Here is a 17,724-nt window from a genome sequence, read left to right as displayed (position 1 = left end):
TTAGATGACTTTGATTTTATTATGAAAGAAAACCGGTAAACACTAGCAGACAGCTCTTGAAATTTAAAATTTTATTATAACACTGTTTTGTTTGACAAATAAAATGTGAGTGACATTGACATTAGTCATTAATTAGATTTACATGGAATGATGGAATAGATGTGGAAGTGGAATGATTGGAATTTGGATTTGGATTTGGAATAGCTGGTTCCATATGGCGATGGCGGTGTCAATTTCTTAGTAATGGGTAGATTTGTTTATGTTTACTATGTTCGTTCAAGAACTTCTTGATATCAACAACAGTTAATAGAAGTTGTATAATGATAATTTATTGTTTGGTTACTGATCATAGGTTATTATGACCAACAAATACTGAGAAACAAGTAAGTTCAATTTATAGCCTAAGTAGTTCTAAGTTAGGCTAATATAACTTAAGATTCAAATTATACAACTTATAAACTCTTGTTAGTTAATGAACTCTTAACACTTAACAATGAACTCAAAAAGGTTCTTTGTTTACTCTTTATGTAACTTACCAATCATTCATTGATTAGCATGGTGATCTGGAATTAGTATTCAGCAATTAGAGTTTTGACACTAAGTACCGGTATGCCTAGTTTAAGTATGCCGGTATGCCTAGGCATTTAACCCTCCAAGTGTCCATAGTTTAGGCCTTAATGTCCACCTATTTTTGGCGCATTTGCAAGGTTTTATTAAAACGGATCTGAGAAGCTTAAAACAATGTTAATTCTAATGTTCTATATACCATTTTGTTTGGAAAATCATGGGCTTCAATATTATATATAAAACATAAGGAACATTTTTTCAAAAAAAAAAATTTTAGGTAAAAAAAATACAATTTCGAAAATTTTCAAAAAAAAAATAAGTTCGCGCTCAATGAAATTTTATAAATTATAGGCCTACAAATATTTGAAAATAGCCACTTTGTTCTAAATTTTATGAGGATTACAAATATATAATAATATAAGGAAGTAGATTTGCAAATAAATAAGTTATGGGCAAAAAACAGATTTCAGTACATAGCGTTTAGCTAAGAATGCATAGCCTAACCATAGCTAGGAATCTGGCTGATAATTTACATCAATATCACTACCTACTTCTTCAGGATCATCAACCAGCACTTCAAAACCACTTAAATCTTCTTATAATGCAACACGTATATCACTACTTTTGATTTTTAATACTAAAACAATGATAAACGTAATAGAACACATCAGTCATCGGTCCGAGGGTAACCTAGCTGTTTACAAATACACGCACACGCACGTCAGCTGTCTGCTACAATTAATTACGATCGGCTCAGAGAAAAAAAAGCGCTGAGACAGACCTCTGGAGAAAGCTTAGAATATTACGGAAAGAACGATACCTAACTCGATCCAGTTCAATCCGATTCAGTCAGTCATAGAGCCTTCGCCGTAAACGATGTCTGCTTGTCGAAAAATCGACAAGTAACACTACACAAAGTGTGCTGCTTGTCGAATTTTCGTCAAGTAACACTGGGAGGGTTAAGGTAGGCCTACCTCATTAATATAAGTTATAACTTGAATGTCAGTATAAAATATAGGTGCATTTAAATATCATCATGAGTAATTTTTTCGACAGTATTTTCTACGCTTAGCATATTTGTAGAGAGTCGTGCCGGTATGCCTTTCGGGATTATAGGCTAACTTGCTGGGCTGTACATCCTAGAGACTGCATTTTTTGCAAGTCTAAAGGATGCCTAGCCTATTACAGGGCAGAGATATACACAATTACAACACTAGATCTAGGGACGTGTAAGTTCTTAGGCCTGTGCAGCACAGGTTAGCCTGTATGGCACAAATGCCGTCCCAGGCTGTTGTTGTTCTCCTGATTTGGATCCCGAAAGGTATCAGAGATGAAAATAGCAAAACTAAATTTAAAGTAGAATTAAGACGCTTCTTAGTGTCGAATGTGTTCTACTCGGTGGATGAGTTCATCAACGATAGGGAATAGACACGCATCAGCTTGAAGTTGGTTTCACCATGCCAACACAAAATAAATAATACTCTGGCTGTATCTTTTAGTCGTATTGTAATTTCATGCTTTAAGTTATATTGTTCTATTGAGCCCTTTTCTTTTATTTTGTATATGTTGATGCATCCTATGCAATTATTGTATTGTCTGAAGCAATAAGAATATAGAGCAATAAGAATAATAAAGAGTATTATTATTATTTATTATTTGCTTTCCTATTAAAATTCCCATATCAAAATAAACATAAAACTTAATACCGTACTGTATCTATGTACCGTACTCAGTGGGCCTATTCATATGTCTACATTCCTCTCATTTGTTTATCTAGGACCAATTTGTCTAGAATAAGTTTTACAAGGCCTATTAAATTAGCTCTATATTATTTCAATCTGTAGATTTAATATGACGAAAGATAGGACTAACTCTGTTCCAGTAAGGTGGTCAGCTTTAGTTAAATCTCTGAGGGTTTGTTGTAGGCTAAGTATTCTTCAGATTTTATATTTTCAATACTTGAGGTGAGCAAGTTAAAGAAACCTATCTATAATGTTTTACTAACTTAATCATAACCTCACATATTTTCAAATTGCTGTTTTGCTGGTTTTAATAATAGTTTTAGATAGGCTAAGTTTAATCCCTCTTTATTAATTTGTCTATATATTTTATAGCTGAAACTGGAGATAACTTACAATGACTGGGCATATTGAGGATTATGAGGTTTTAGAAGTTATTGGAACAGGTTCATTTGGCACCTGTTACAAAGTCCGGAATAAACTCTCAGGACAAATATTTGTTTGGAAAGCAATTGATTATGGATCCATGACTGAAGAAAAGAAGCAGGTTAGTAACTTAGCTCACTTAAAATGTTTTAAAAGTAGGCCTAGCATTTCCCTTGATTTCTGAATACCTTATAGGTTCTATGGTCATCTGTAATAGTAGGCCTACCTATATTACTTTGATTGATCATCCTTAAAACAGAAAGTACTCATCTTTAAAAAAAGTGAGTTGTAGAATCAAGGTGTTTGCGAAGTATACAAATGGTTCCCAGTCCCAACCTGGAAACGGTTTCCATCTAATGGGCGATTTGGGTTCGCCCAGGGAGGAGCAATATATTAATTGGTGGGGGTGATAAGTTAGTTCAAAGTTGGAAAAACTAAAACAGTGCTGTAACTTAAAGTAGAATCTTTACTATTGTGACAAAGGGTAGCGTTTTTTTACAAACTCTTGAGGAAATAATTGAGTGTAAAATAGGATTGTGATTGGCAAAATCCTACAGTGTTCATGCCCCAACAATGCACTGAAGTGTAAGTCGCGACTGTTGTGAGGTAGTTGAATGACTAGTTATTTTTAGCTAGCAAGGTCACTGCACATGCCGCAGCCCAACTGTCGTTCAGTGTTGTGAGTGCGTTGTTACTACTGGTGACTATCAAACCTTCGTTTCAATCATAAGACACCAGTTAGGCTGGCCGCACACTGATCCAGCATTTCACCTGAAGCAAGTGTTGCGAGGCAAAATGTTTCGCTGGGTACGAGTTCCCCATGTATTTCAATGGGACACCGCACACTGATCAAGCAAACGTTTGGAGGCGCCTCGCAACGCCTTGAAACATTTAAGCAGTTGCTCAACGAATGGATCCCATACAGCACGATGTTTGATGTTTCAAGGAGCAAAACGTTCTGCGCATGCGCCAAATCCATTCTAGCTGGTAAAGCTTAGTGGCTTAGTGGCTAGTTGTTTAAAAAATATCTTTTCTTTGAAAAATGAATTTAGAAGTTTTGTTGTATTATATTTTGAATTTCCATTGCACAATATTGTTGTTTAATTTTTCTTGCTATACCACTTTGGTAGTCATACAGTCCATGCAAAGTAGTAAAATAATTAAGAAACAAGAGGTTCTCCCCACAAATTCACGGGTGTACATAAGCCACCATTAACCCCTTCGCTTAAAGCGACGGCGATTCGCCGTCGTGCTCCCGCGAGCCATTGTGTGAAGCGACGGCGAATCGCCGTCCGCCATTAACACCAATATTTGCCGAGTTAGTTCCCAAAAAATCCAACAGATCGCATATGCTTCTTGTTCTGCAAGCTTCAGGCTTTCATTTGGTTGTATTTTCGTCGTCCACGGCCTGCCCAATCGGCAAAAACAATCAATTGAAAATTACGATTTACCAGCTGACGTTGGGAACGTTGTCTTGGCAGCTGTCTGCCTTGTTTGTTTATGTTTACATCGTCATTTCACAACAGTATTTATATTATGTTGAATTCTATTTTTCGTTTGCAAATAGTTGTTTTATAAAATAAATAAGATGAGTAACTTTTTATTTGTTGATGAGTGTGGAAGGGAATTGGACAAAAGTGAAATTGCTAAACTAATTGAATGTGACAGTGACTCAGACAATGATTGTTATTTATTTGAAGAAAGGCTTGAGAGTGATGATGAATTATTAGAAATAAACAATGAACACGTAAGTGAAGCATGCAATAGTATAAGTATTGCTGACTGTGAACCTCAAGATTTAGCTGATAATGATGTGACAGAGCATGCTAGCCCTAGGCCTGTTATAAATAGTGATTGTTTGCATGACCTGCATGTTAGGCCTAAGCCTGTAAATAATGATTGTTTGCATGACCAGCCCTCCTGTAGTTATGCCCGACCTATGTCCCCTCAAAATGTGCCTTATAGGCCTAGTCATGTGTCCTATCAACAGCAAAGTTCTGATGATGAAAACCCTGTTGGATTTATGGAAAAAATTTACCGAGGTAGGGTAATTGCACCTGCACTATCTCCTACACCCAGTGAGGAGGCTGAGGCTGATGACCCTAGTTTTATTGAAACCATTCCTTGTCAAGTACATGAGTATAGTACAGGTGCAACTATTGGTAGATCAAGGGGAAGGGGAAGTAAACGAGGTAGGCCTAAAGGAAAAAATCCTAGTTTAGTGCTACCTAAGCCTACTAAACGGTCTAAGGGCCAACCTAAAACAGCTAAGAAAAAGAAAAAACAAGGTTGGAAATGGACCAACACCATAGAAGACAATAGTATTTTCAAAATACCTTTTACAGGCTGTCCTGGTGTCAGGGCAAGCTTAGCAAGAAATTTAGGTCCTTCTCCATCTGAAGTTGAAGTATTCAATGCGTTTGTCGAGGATGATTTTTGGCAACATGTTTCTACAGAAACGAACAAATACGCCGAAGAGACAATTGAAAAAAATAATGCAAGTGGTAAAGATAAACAGTTACTCTCTGAATGGTTTGAAACAACTCCTGATGAAATGGCATGTTTTTACAGTCTATGTGTTTTGATGTCACTTGTGAAGAAAAGGACCATTCAATCGTATTGGGCCCCTACTGCTACTACTGAGACTCCGTTTTTTCGAAAAGTTATGCCTTTTCGTAGGTTTTTGCTCTTATCAACAATGTTCCATATTTGTGATAATAAAAATAAGCCTCAGAATGACAAACTGTGGAAACTGAGGTATGTCATTGATTACATGAATCAAAAGTTTTCACGGTTATATTTGGCCGATGAAAACATTGCAGTAGATGAAAGCTTGATGAAATTTCGTGGGAGGTTGGGGTATGTGCAATTCAACCCCAAGAAAAGAGCCAGGTTCAGAATCAAATTTTACAAATGTTGTGAGTCAAGCAGTGGATACTGTACAAAATTTAAAATATACACCGGTGCTGAAGTGAAACAAGGCGAAACAGTGGAAGAAGGGGGTGGAGACACTGCTGAGGATGATAAACTTTTGGTGAGCGAGGCCATAGTCATTGAAATGGTCAAGGAATGTTCCGGTAATGGTCATACCCTCACAATTGACAACTGGTATTCCTCACCTCTCCTCTACTATAGATTGAAACATATTGGTTTCAATGTGATCGGCACGGTGAACTCTTGGAGGACAAATATGCCTGACAGCTTCAAAAGTGGAAAACTTGATGTCGGTGAGTATGAAGTTGCGTTTAGCCACGACATGATGGCCCTTAGATGGCAGGACAAGAAAGAAGTGTGTGTCTTGTCTACTTTCCACAGTAAGGGAGACAAAAAAACAACTGGAAAGAGAGACAGAGTCAGCGGTGAGGTGATTACCAAGCCTGAACCCATCCTCTATTACAACAGCTCGATGGGCGGTATCGACCGAGAAGACCAACAGCTCGCTTCTTTTCCTACGATGAGGAGATATGCTAAAGGGTATAAGAAGATTTTTTTTACATTTTGGACATAGCTCTCTTCAACTCTTATGTTGTTTTTAAAAAAATCACCCAGAAGAAGATAGGATTTGCTGAATTCAAAAGTAAATTTACGGAGCAAGTGTTCCAGACCAGACAACTACCGGCCTACAAACGAAGAGGGCGGCCATCAACATCTGAAACCCCTCTACCGCTTCAAGCAGCTTCTTGGGGTCATTTCCCAAGATAAATCCCACCTAATGAAGTAAAGCAAAACCCATCAAGACGCTGTAAAGTTTGTAGTGCACAAGGGAAGCGTAGTGACAGTCGGTGGGAGTGCGAAATGTGCCTTGTTGCGCTTCACCTACCCGAATGTTTCAAGACATATCATACTAAGTTGAACTTTGCTTGATATCTTTTTGAGTCTACAACATGTCAATCAGTATTTTAAGGCAGAACAGTAAGATATTTTTAACTTTTATAGTCAACGATTTTAAAAAAAGGCAAAAATAAAAAAAATTTGAAATTTTTTTTTGTATTATATGGTATGAAAAAATAATAAAAATACTTGTAACCAATAAAATGTTTGTTTTTTTTTAAATCTAAATTCAATTCTGATTAGAAAAATAACAGTATTTGATATACAAATACAAAATTCTGAGTGCAGGTAAAAATATTGTGAATTGTGTAAAATTACACAGAAATAATTCATTTTTTTGGCCCGGTTAGGTGTAAAAATAAGTTTAAGCGAAGGGGAATTAATTTAATAAGTTGATTAATTTAATCAACTTTGATTTTATATTTAATTTAAAGGGCCCAAGTTCGAGAAATTGTCATCTGAAAGTATGTTAAGAGCAGTGGAACCTTCATACCTTAACCTTAAGTCCTAAGGTGGCCGAGGTGGGTACGGTTGTACCTGAACTCGCCGCTCTCTTTCACGATGTCTTTAATACTTTAATACTTTTCAATGAAATTGCGACCTGTTAAAGATCGGTGACAACCTCTTGGAACGAACAACATACATGGTTTGTTAATCTCATATTCATCGTGTTTCAGACACCTTTAATCACTCACTTGTATAAACCGCTAGAAATAGGTTCACTGTCCATTCACTAAGTCTGGCCTTGATTCACCGCACCTCTTTTAAGAACATAAAAGTAAATAATAAAATAAGTAAACAAAAATGTGAACAAACAAACTATATTGTCAATTTCATTGGCCAGCTGTTGTTCACTAAATTAATCGAATACGTTAACTTCCTAAACATGCAAGGCGTAGCCCTTTGGAAATCAGCCTGTGGGGAAGAGCCCTTAGGGAGTTCGTCCATATCAATACTTTTCGGCAAATCTACACACTCTAAGCTTCATTTTGATATGCCATATGCCTATATTTGGTAAATGGCCTTAACCGTTTACATAAAATTTGATTGTATCACTTTAATAATATAATAGATTAGCATGGTTACTCAGTTTATTAATTATTATTTATATAACCATCAGGACATTATCTAATAATAATTTCTTACGGTATTTAAAACCCTTCCTATAAAATAGTCTAGCAATTATTCGACAATAACATTTCCCTGGATCTGATTTAATTTCTGAGAGGAAAGCTGTCTATCAACAGATTGATTGGGTGAACCCAATTTTGTCTTTCTATTTAGTCCAGCGTTTGGCAAAAACTGACATACAGCAATAGCTACGCGGATTTCCTCGTCACATTTATGTTAAAACAATACTGTAGTTAAACACAATATTTATTCTAATATTTATTTTTCTTAATTTTGCTTGAAACCAAATGCTGAATCATGCTTGAACCTCCCGTACACTGGAGAAGCAAATAAACAAAACGCTTCAAGCAAATCGTTTTGCAACACTTTGCTTCAGGTAAAATGCTGGATCAGTGTGCGCCCAGCCTTAGTAGGCTTCTGGAGAGATACCAAGTTTAAACAAAATTTAGTTTATTTTCAGTACCTTTTCCATAACTTAAGTCCATCCAATCGACCATCTAATCGTCAAAGTTGTTTTGTCTATGTTAATGCACTAGCTGAGGTGTGATTAACTCATGCCAAGATCATCAAAGTTGCTTATTGTTCTAGAGTTAAAAACCGATTGTAAATAAATTGTTGTTGGAAAAATTTTATAACATGTGAGGGGTTAGCTAAAAATTATATGTGTGACTACACTAGTTTATGTGTGCAACACATTGTAAACAATAAATACACTAAAACCTTGTTTTAAGATCTTAATCTTAAATAATTGTGCCAGGGAGGATACCCCTCGTTTCTGAAACCTGAAAACCCCAGTAACTTAAGTTGCTTCCCCTTGTACACAGTTTTTTAGCAGCACCCTTGCAACTCGTGTTATTTGTCTTCCTATGTCGATGTCTTCAGTAGGATAACCCTTTGTCTACATAAAGTTATTATGCGTGTCCATCTAATTGGTTTTGATTTTTTTGTTTAGCAATAGGCCTCTACCATTTCTTAATGTTCTGGACACAACTGTTTTGGTTAATGATGTTAAGGTAAACAGTAATAAATAGTTTTTTTATTTTAAATTTTAGCCTACTATTCACTTAACCTTTTCCAAAAATTAAATTAGTGAAACAATTGAGGCTTAACATTACCAAAGTAAAGAGGCGATGGCCGATAAAAGGTTGAGATCCACTAGTATGGACCAAATTTTGACTTGTATCTCACTTATATATAAACTAAGAGAGGCCAAAATAGGCTACCCTTAATTGTTGCCACGAATCTGATTTTTTGTCCTTTTTGGTAAGACTTGTCTAGGTTAGAATTTCATTATAAAGTCTAGATCGGGATCTTGCAAAAAGCTCACCTATCACATTTGTCGGTAATTGTAAGTTCTTTTTTTTTATTGAGACAGAATTTAGTTTGAAGTTAGTTTTATTTTTACTATTCAAATTCCTTGAACTACTCACCCACTGTGATACCTTATCTTTGTTAAAGTTGCTGGTTTCCGAGGTAAACCTACTAAGTGAGCTTAAACATCCGCACATTGTGAAGTACTATGACCGCATCATACACAAGGAGAGCACAACCATATACATAATTATGGAGTGGTGTCAGGGAGGCGACCTAGCAACGCTCATACACAAGTACAAGAGGTTAGTACATAGTCCATGTAGTAGTATCTTGGATTCGATAACTCTCGGCCAGAGAATCCCTAAATCCTATTGCAGCAAAACTGTGATTGTTTCATCAGTAAAGTCCCACTACTCGGCACATATTCATTCGGCAAACCTGTGGAGAATATTATGGATGTTCCAGATATCTCTTTACATACTCGTTACTTACTTGTTGCGGATTTATACAGTTCATGCCGTCCAACCGCCCCCAGCCTGTTGGCGAAGTCCCCTCGTCGCCATATTAGCTTATTTTTGCACAAACATTTACAACAAATCAAGAAGATAATCCAATAAAAAGTCAAATCAGCGTACGGTAGGTTGGAAAGTTCTAGCATGTCTATCTTTTGGTTCAAAGCTAAATAATTTTCATTTCAATAAACTATTTTGATGTTTATTTTAGCTTATTTATAAAAAAAAACAATTTCGCTATGCACATTTTTGGATTTATTTTTTTTTATTTTAATTAATTATTTATTTTTATTCAAACAGATGTACAAGGTATTTTATTAGAATGAAAATTTTACAAAAAAGAGTAGAGTACCGGTACAATCAGAATTTAACAATTAATTTTTACACTAAAAAAATTTGGAATCTCAGCTCTATTTTCAAATTTCCTTGCTGACCGCCATTTCTTTCTAGTTCGTCTCATAAACATACTGGTTGCCCTTAAAACTGCACAAACTGTTCTTGATCGTATCCAATTAATCACCAAACTGTATGGTTTTTCCATTTTTCTGATAATTTTTCAACTATAACCCCTTAAAAACATTTGGAATTCATTCTCAAAAATTCCATAAACACTTGTGACAAGGGGAGTAAATGATGTATGTTGTTGTTCTCAAGCTTTTGTTCGCAAACAATGCCTCTATCTGAGTTTCCCATACGCCTCTACAAGCTAAATCAGTTAGTGCAGGTTTGTTTAGATGACTGACTTCTGCTATCAAGGGCTCTTTAATGCAGTTTCCCCAGGCTTGTTCAACCATATTACCTATGGTGTCTCTTACTTCATTGTGTCTTTTTATTATAAGACCACCATTGCGACATTTCAGAGCATGCATTGAACTCATTTCCGCATTCTTCACATTTTAATGGGAGGTTTACTGGTGTTTTCCCATAACGTAGAGCAAGAGCATCCCTAAATTCTTGTGAGGACATGTCCAGATTAAGTTTCTTCAGAGGCACGCATGATGGCCATCATCCATGTTTTGCTTTAGGTCCTGCATTGCGCATTATAATTTTCTGAGAATGTTTCCAAATGCTGTCTGAATAATTCTTCTTCCATGGATTCGATTTCTTTACTTCTTTACATGACTTTAACGACAAATTTAGGGCATATTCATGTGAATCAAAACAAAATTTAGTTTTCTCTTTTAAACAAGATGTAAGAATTTTGCATCCATCTTTAGTTGACATATAATTTGACTGCTTTGTTGGGTCTATTATTCCTATTCCTCCTCTTTTGACTGGTATTTAAATGTAGAATCTCACATTCCTCATTGCTTCTTCTAAACAAAATAGATTTGGAAAAAAAGATGTTCTAATTGCTTGTTGTATAGGTAGACCTAAATACATTTCATATTTAGTTTCGACTACCCTTTGAAAAAAAGTCCATTCCATTTGTGAAGATTTACTTGCTACAGTGTATTCAGATTGTGGATATTTCTTAGCAATATTTACCAGATTTTCAATGTTTTGGGTCTATAAACGATTTTTTTTTCAGAAATGTCTTTATTTTTTCCCTCTTCAGAACCTATATATCCACCAAGAAATTGACCACCCTTACAAATTTTCATACCTGATATTTTCTTTTTAAATTGTTTGGAAATATTATGATGATTAAAAATTAATTTTGTTCTATTAATTTGAGGAAAGTACCCATATTTTGGACCTAATTTTGAGAGCTTTTCCCACCATTCCACAACATCATCAAAGGGGGCTTGTGAAGAAGAGTCATTAAGCTACCAATTGATACTATCAATATCAATGTATTTACTCACCACCATATTACAAGTGCCTGATTTTGTCCACAGCAAGGGTTGCAGTGTGGAAGAGGTGTTTGTGTGGCGAGTGCTTTACCAGACGGGTCGAGCTCTACAGGCTTGTCACTCCCACTGTCACGACGTCACAGTGTTGCATCGTGACATCAAGCCTGCCAACGTGTTTCTGGATAGCAGCGGCAATGTCAAACTCGGTGACTTTGGTCTCGCTCGCATTCTCCATAATGAACAAGTTTTTTCCGACACCATCGTTGGTACACCATATTACATGAGTCCAGTGAGTACAATTTAAAATTTAATTATTGTTGTGCGATTCTAGCGGTTGTGAAAAATCAAAAGATAAGTTAAGAGTTGGTAGTCAGTAGGCTGAAGAATATTTTTACATCATACATTGACTTCCTTGCCAGAAGAAGACTTAAGGTTTAAATCTCGATGTCAGTTTTTAAACATTAAATCTTGGACAGGGAGTGAAATAAAGTTAAACTATGGACAGCATCGAAACTGATTGAAAAGGATTTGTGGGTTCTCTACAATTAGATATGAGGTATATATAAGATTGTGAATATGCTAATTTTGGCAAATCAAGATTTGATTTCTAGCTTTTAAGAGGAAGGGGAATTGTTTATAAACAACAAAGAAAATCTTTGTGGCCTATTTGGAGTGGGTATGGGCATAGACTAACCAACACCACAAGTAGACTTTCCATCCTATTGTAAATTTTGAAGCTCGTTTTTCTTGTCTAGTTCGTGTACTGGGACAAAACTGTTTTCTTTTATTTTAAGGTTGATTTAATGATTTGAGCTTTACTGTTTGGTTATATAACTAGGGGACCAGTTATTGTTTATGATTGGATCGTATTATTTAGCGAAACAAGAAAAGAACACAAAAATAACAAAACAATTATATGTTTTGTATTTAGTTCAAAGTTCAAAACGTCTCCAGTTTTAAACTTGACTGATACCGGTATGTGTATCTTCTAACTACTTCCTGAATAAGTCCTTTATTAGGACGTAAGATGAGTTATAGTCCCTGGATTCTTAGATATTTAAGCTAGTTGAACTCTATATTTCCTGTAAAAAATACCTAGTACCTAGTACCTAGTAGTAGTTAGTCATTAAATGATTAACCATCAGTCAATTCCGTCTCGTTCGGATGACAAATCAATAAGCACAATAGCAGATAAATATAAAGATCAAGGGAATGTCAAATAATATTTTTTTTTACAATGTCTTAATTGATTTAGTTTTGTTTGAAATTAAATTGTTGTTGAATTGTTTTAGGAAATAATCAAAGGAAGCAAATATGATCGCAAGTCTGACATTTGGGCTTTAGGTTGCTTGGTGTACGAACTGTGTGCGCTCAGCCCTCCGTTCATTGGTGGTGACTTGAAACAGTTGGCTACAAATATACGAGAGGGGAGGTAAGTGCTGATGCCAACAATAATGAACCAATTGATCCTTGATGTTGAGAAACTGAATGTGTTGAGTAACTGAATGTGCATTTATCAGAATTTATACTGAATAATATTATTTTTGGATCAGAAAGATTTTTGTTTGTGTAGATAATGGATAGGTACTAAGATAAATAGTTAATCCATAAAAAGATTTCTTTCTGTGCTATTGTAAGGAAAGAAACAACTTCAAACATTCTTTATTTACAATTTCTTAGAGAAATGTAGTAGAGTCAAGGTTTCCAATGGTGTGGAAATCTGCTCCTTTTGGTGGTGATTTCTTATCAGCATACAAGATTACTTGCTGTTTGAACTTTCATGGTTGTAAATGCTTCCATACAGCTTTCTCTTATATTATAGACCAGCTTGGTTTTACATTATTAGATTCGGCAGCCCAGGTACCTCTTCTCATCTTCTTCCAAATCCTTGCAGCCTTTTTTTTACGTTAACAGCCAGGTCATTTGAATGACAGTACTGATATGCCATACTGACAGCAATATATGAATCCACAGACAGACTATCAGTGGAGTTCCCACTTACTAGCAAGGTTGTGTCGTCTGCATACATCACAGGTGTACAGTGAGAGCACAGGTGTACTCACTCAGATAATGTGGCATGTTGTTTGTTAGAAGAATAAACAGGATTGGTCCAAGATCCGATCCTTGTGGCACACCTCGGTTGTTTGGTGAAGGTGCTGATCTTTTGCCTTGTGTCATTCCCTTGTGTGTGTGATTTATCTCAACTACTTGACCTTCTAGGTAGCTTGCAAACCATGCTCTGGCTGTGCCTTTTACTCCCAAATTCTCCAGTTTGGTAAGGATCAGGTTGTATCCGAGGCAGTCAAAGGCTTTACTTAAATCAAGAATAATACTGGTTACTAAATTTTTTGCTTGTATATAGTCAATAATGAGTTCTGCTAGGTTGACTATTGCTGTGGTGGTGGACCTGCCTTTTAGAAAGCCGTGTTGGTTTTCTGAGGGTAAGTTGTGGGTGTTGCAGTGATTCATTATTTGTTTGAGCACGACTGTTTCAATGACCTTGGAGAAGGTTGGAATAAGAGAGATCGAGCGGTAGTTACCGATTTCTACTTAACAGCCGCTTTCAACTTGGTAAACTTTTGTCTGTGTCATTGCTGAGGGAAAGTGGTCTTGTTTCAAGGATAAATTTATTTATGACAGCAGCCAAAGGTGGTATAAGTGCCGTGTTGCAGTGTTTAAGCATTTTGGCAGATATGTCGTCAAGGTGAGCAGATGTTTTAGGTTATGGATATATTTTGATCAAATTTGTCAATTATGTTTATTTCAAAATGAGCTATCAACATTTGAATAAAAAACACAGATAAGTTAGACTTCATAGTGCACATACATTTGCCTATTGATGATTATTTCACAGACTACAGCAACTTGCCGTGGACGCGTTGTTGTATGATCCCATAGTTGTGAAGTTCCGCGCTATCTATTCATGAGTCCCGTGATCCCTGAATTAAAACCCCAGACGAATGACCATCACAGTCTACCAAAAAAGCAAATTTATCCCATTTAAAATTTTGTTTTATGTTCAGTATATATCCTTTATAGTCAACATTTATTGACACTTTGTGCGCTTACTATGAAATATACAATTTTAAGTGAAATCTAATATGTTAGCCTAGAATTTTAGCATTCTGGAATGTCCTTAGCCATTCAATATATGGTAGAAGATAAGGACATTAGAAGATATGTGGTATCCAATTGGACTGTCAATTGTCCGCAACTATCACTGGATGACAATTAATTATTTCCTAGAGTTAATGACATTACTTAGTGAGGTTGTTCTGGTTAACTTGCATCTTGTTTTGGTGACTGCATTTACACGGAATCCTAAGCGATAGGGCATCCAAAGCATTACAGTTCACCGATTTATACCAGCAAAGCTTATAGGGGCCCTAAAAATATTTTGGCTTGGGGCTCCAAAGTCTTTAGCATCACCACTGTAGTTGTTAACACAAACATTCTGACCTTTTTATCCATTTGTTAATTAATACGTAGTTGAAATACTGATTCTGGTATAACATTTTTTACTGATCTTGGCAATCTGATTGTTAAAGCACTCACCGATTGATAAAAATCTCCAATTACAGTGATTAATCCAGTTTTAATTATTTACTATAAAATAAATTTAAGCTGACAAGTCCTTTTTATAATTTGTTTGCAGGTTTGATCCCATTCCGTCCGATTACTCGCAAGACCTGCAGAAGATCATAGAGCTCATGTTGAGTGTGGACCACCAGTTCCGTCCAACTATAGAGATGATCCTTCACCATCCCACAGTTGTCCTTCACGTCAGCAAGAAGTCTAGTTTCAAGTTTGGCAACAAGAGAGACTCTTTCAAAGCAGAATGTGACAAAGCCACGTTAGCACTTGTTTCTGAAAAGATAAAAACATTATCCTTGATTGACAGGGAACCGGAGGAAGTCAGCGAAGACACTTTCCATGAGAAATGGATGATCAGACTAGAGGCTTTGAGACAGAGGGAGGCCAACCTGAGGAAGCGAGAAGACAAATTGGCTGACAAAGAAAGATTACTCTTGAAAAAAGAGAAAAACCTGTTACACCTAGAACGGTTGTCGAGGGAAAAATTGATCAGAGCTGAGGTTTACCTGCGACAGTGTAAGGAAAATAAGTCTTCACAAGTGTCAACGATTTCAAAACCTCACAAATACAAAATGATCGAAGAACTTGACACTTCCTTCAGTGCTGACCCGGGGGATACAAGTATTCTACCGACGTCCACCAAACTAAACCCCTCTTTTGTCCCTCCACCTACTAACTTTGTGAGATCTGCCTCTGAACGAAGATGCAAACATGTCCATTTTGACAAAAGCAGTAAAACTTCAGCTCTATCAAGTGTACAAGAAGTTGGGTTCCAGTATAAGAAAGTACTTGGTGAGATACAAGCACCTACACAAAGAGTACATCACGGAAAAGCTTTAGAAGACATACAAGAAATAGAGCCAGTAAAGTTGGGGGCTTTTCCAAAGAAAGTGGAGAAAAGTTCGACCTTAAAGCCAATACTTCAGCCAGCCGTCAGATGGGAAGAAGAAAGGAACATGTGGCTGGAAAACAAAAGGGTAGCTTACCACAGTCAGCTGAACAAGGAAAATTATGAGCAAAATCAAGTTTGTGAGGTGAAAGAAGTAAAGAAACGTTCCTCAAAACTGTCATTGTTCAATAAGAAGCCAAGTCTACGTTAGACTCAGCATACTTGCAAGTGGTTGTGAATTGAATTTATATAGTTTCTTACTGTACCTGATATTTTATATGTATGGTGCCTGTGTAGTGTAGAAGTTTTGTACTTAAACTAACTTATTACATTTAAAATGATATTAATATATTTGTAAAGTTGAACTAACATTAAAGTGTATTAAATGTACTGAATTTCCATTAGATTAGTATGAGAGGTGTGACAAACACAAACAATTTGTATGAACCTTGAATTTATTAGTTTTAGTTTATGTAGAACATAACGTTAAAATAATATAACATGCAGAACATATTTCATCAAAGATTCCAATTTGAAAGAATAGTTATATTTTAAGCAATACAAGTTTTATCATTTATATTTTATAGAAAGAATCTGATATCCTCATTAAGACTATAGTATTAAAATAAACTTATTTAGGTTTAAGAGAAAATTGATGCTTGCCAACCTTGCCAGTATTAAACACGAAAGACTTTATATTTTTTTGACTTTTTGAATGTAGTATAGTTTTGTTATTAAAGTGAGAAAAGAGATTAATCAAATGTTTATTTTTTATAAAAATAAGTTTTTAATACTAGTTTACGATCATGTAAGAATAGTCTTTATGACACGAGCCTTGGCGAATGCCTTTAAAACTTCTACGAGTGTCGGAAAGGCTAATACAGTAGACTCCCTCTTATCCGGACACCTTTTAACCGGACATCGGTTTAACCGGACTACACTCGGCGGAAATGACATCTCTTTAACCGGACAATTTTTATCAACACATTGGTTAAACCGGACTATATCGGCAGGAAGTGGGCGGTACTGAAACGACTGTTCTCGTCGGGAATATTTGAGACCAGTGATCACGTGTCTAAATACAATGCTCTCCTAAATTTAAGTCGAATATCACAGTAAACAGTCCGTTTTAACGAGTTTTTGGGGACGTCGGTTTAACCGGAAAACCCGTTATCCGGATTGGCCTCGGTCCCGAGGAGTCTGGACAAGAGGGAGTCTACTGTACGGAAGTTGCGTACACTACTTTACCTACGACCGTTTCTTAATTACTAAAAATCACTACTCATAATTTCCAAGAGAGGTTATGTTATCATTTATAACCTCTCAATGAGTACAGTACAATGAGTATTACCAATGAGTACAAACCCTTTAAAAGCTAAATGCTTATGCAGAATAGTCAGACTGGAATTTTGCCGCTGAAATGAGCTTGCACGGTCTCCGTAGGATCGCTACTTTTTCTCTCTCTCTCTCTCTCTAAACTGATTCTCTATCTCACTATCACTCAGTCAGCTGACATGGCCAAACGCTCGCGATAGTCTACCTAGCGGCCGCCGCGGGAACTATTGAAAATTCAAAAAAGGCATTGCGCTTCTTATAGGATTTGTATTCATTGGTATTAAAATTTTACTTCTTTTCTCTCAACTCTTGAACCTCATTGGTTCAAACCTGTTCTGTAAATTAACAAGACCAATACTGTAAAGTAAGTAAACAATACTGTAAAGTGAATCTTTTTAATTCTAAGAACTGAATTGAAAAGGCTAGTTTAAAAAATGGTCGAAGGTAAATAAATATGATTATTGAGTAGCATATGGAAAAAACATGTTATCCTTGTACTTAAAATTAAGATAAAACCTTTCCTTAGTTCCTTACATATCACGTCCAGAATGCCATTAGTATTAGTTAAGTTTAAAATTATATAAATTATC

The 17,724-nt window shown here is 35.9% G+C and overlaps 1 protein-coding gene across 2 annotated transcripts; it reads left to right on the top strand.

Moving 5' to 3' along the window:
- The first annotated feature begins 244 nt into the window (after window positions 1–244).
- Window positions 245–16,300, top strand: LOC128994543 (serine/threonine-protein kinase Nek2-like). 2 transcript variants are annotated; one of them, XM_054419163.1, is made up of 6 exons: window positions 245–383; window positions 2,682–2,853; window positions 9,153–9,310; window positions 11,362–11,605; window positions 12,609–12,748; window positions 14,972–16,300. In XM_054419163.1, the coding sequence occupies exons 2-6, from the start codon at window positions 2,704–2,706 to the stop codon at window positions 16,008–16,010; spliced, it is 1,731 nt and encodes a 576-aa protein (XP_054275138.1). In that variant the 5' UTR covers window positions 245–383; window positions 2,682–2,703; the 3' UTR covers window positions 16,011–16,300. The 2 variants fall into 2 exon arrangements, with proteins under 2 accessions (XP_054275138.1, XP_054275139.1); XM_054419164.1 differs by lacking the exons at window positions 245–383; window positions 2,682–2,853 and adding an exon at window positions 3,426–3,719.
- Window positions 16,301–17,724: the final 1,424 nt, after the last annotated feature.

The sequence above is a fragment of the Macrosteles quadrilineatus genome, unplaced genomic scaffold (assembly GCF_028750875.1).
Source record: "Macrosteles quadrilineatus isolate MER2022 unplaced genomic scaffold, UCM_ALF_1.0 Scaffold_5__1_contigs__length_97177068, whole genome shotgun sequence".
In the NCBI taxonomy this organism is placed as follows: Eukaryota; Metazoa; Arthropoda; class Insecta; order Hemiptera; family Cicadellidae; genus Macrosteles; species Macrosteles quadrilineatus.
This window is presented reverse-complemented; position numbering and strand designations above follow the sequence as displayed.

Excerpts from the sequence above, each read along its gene's own strand:
- LOC128994543 (XM_054419163.1), top strand. The coding sequence starts at position 2,704 with ATGACTGGGCATATTGAGGATTATGAGGTTTTAGAAGTTATTGGAACA. Across the intron at positions 9,311-11,361 it reads CTCATACACAAGTACAAGAG|CAAGGGTTGCAGTGTGGAAG; the intron begins GTTAGTACATAG and ends TTTTGTCCACAG. Across the intron at positions 12,749-14,971 it reads ACAAATATACGAGAGGGGAG|GTTTGATCCCATTCCGTCCG; the intron begins GTAAGTGCTGAT and ends ATTTGTTTGCAG.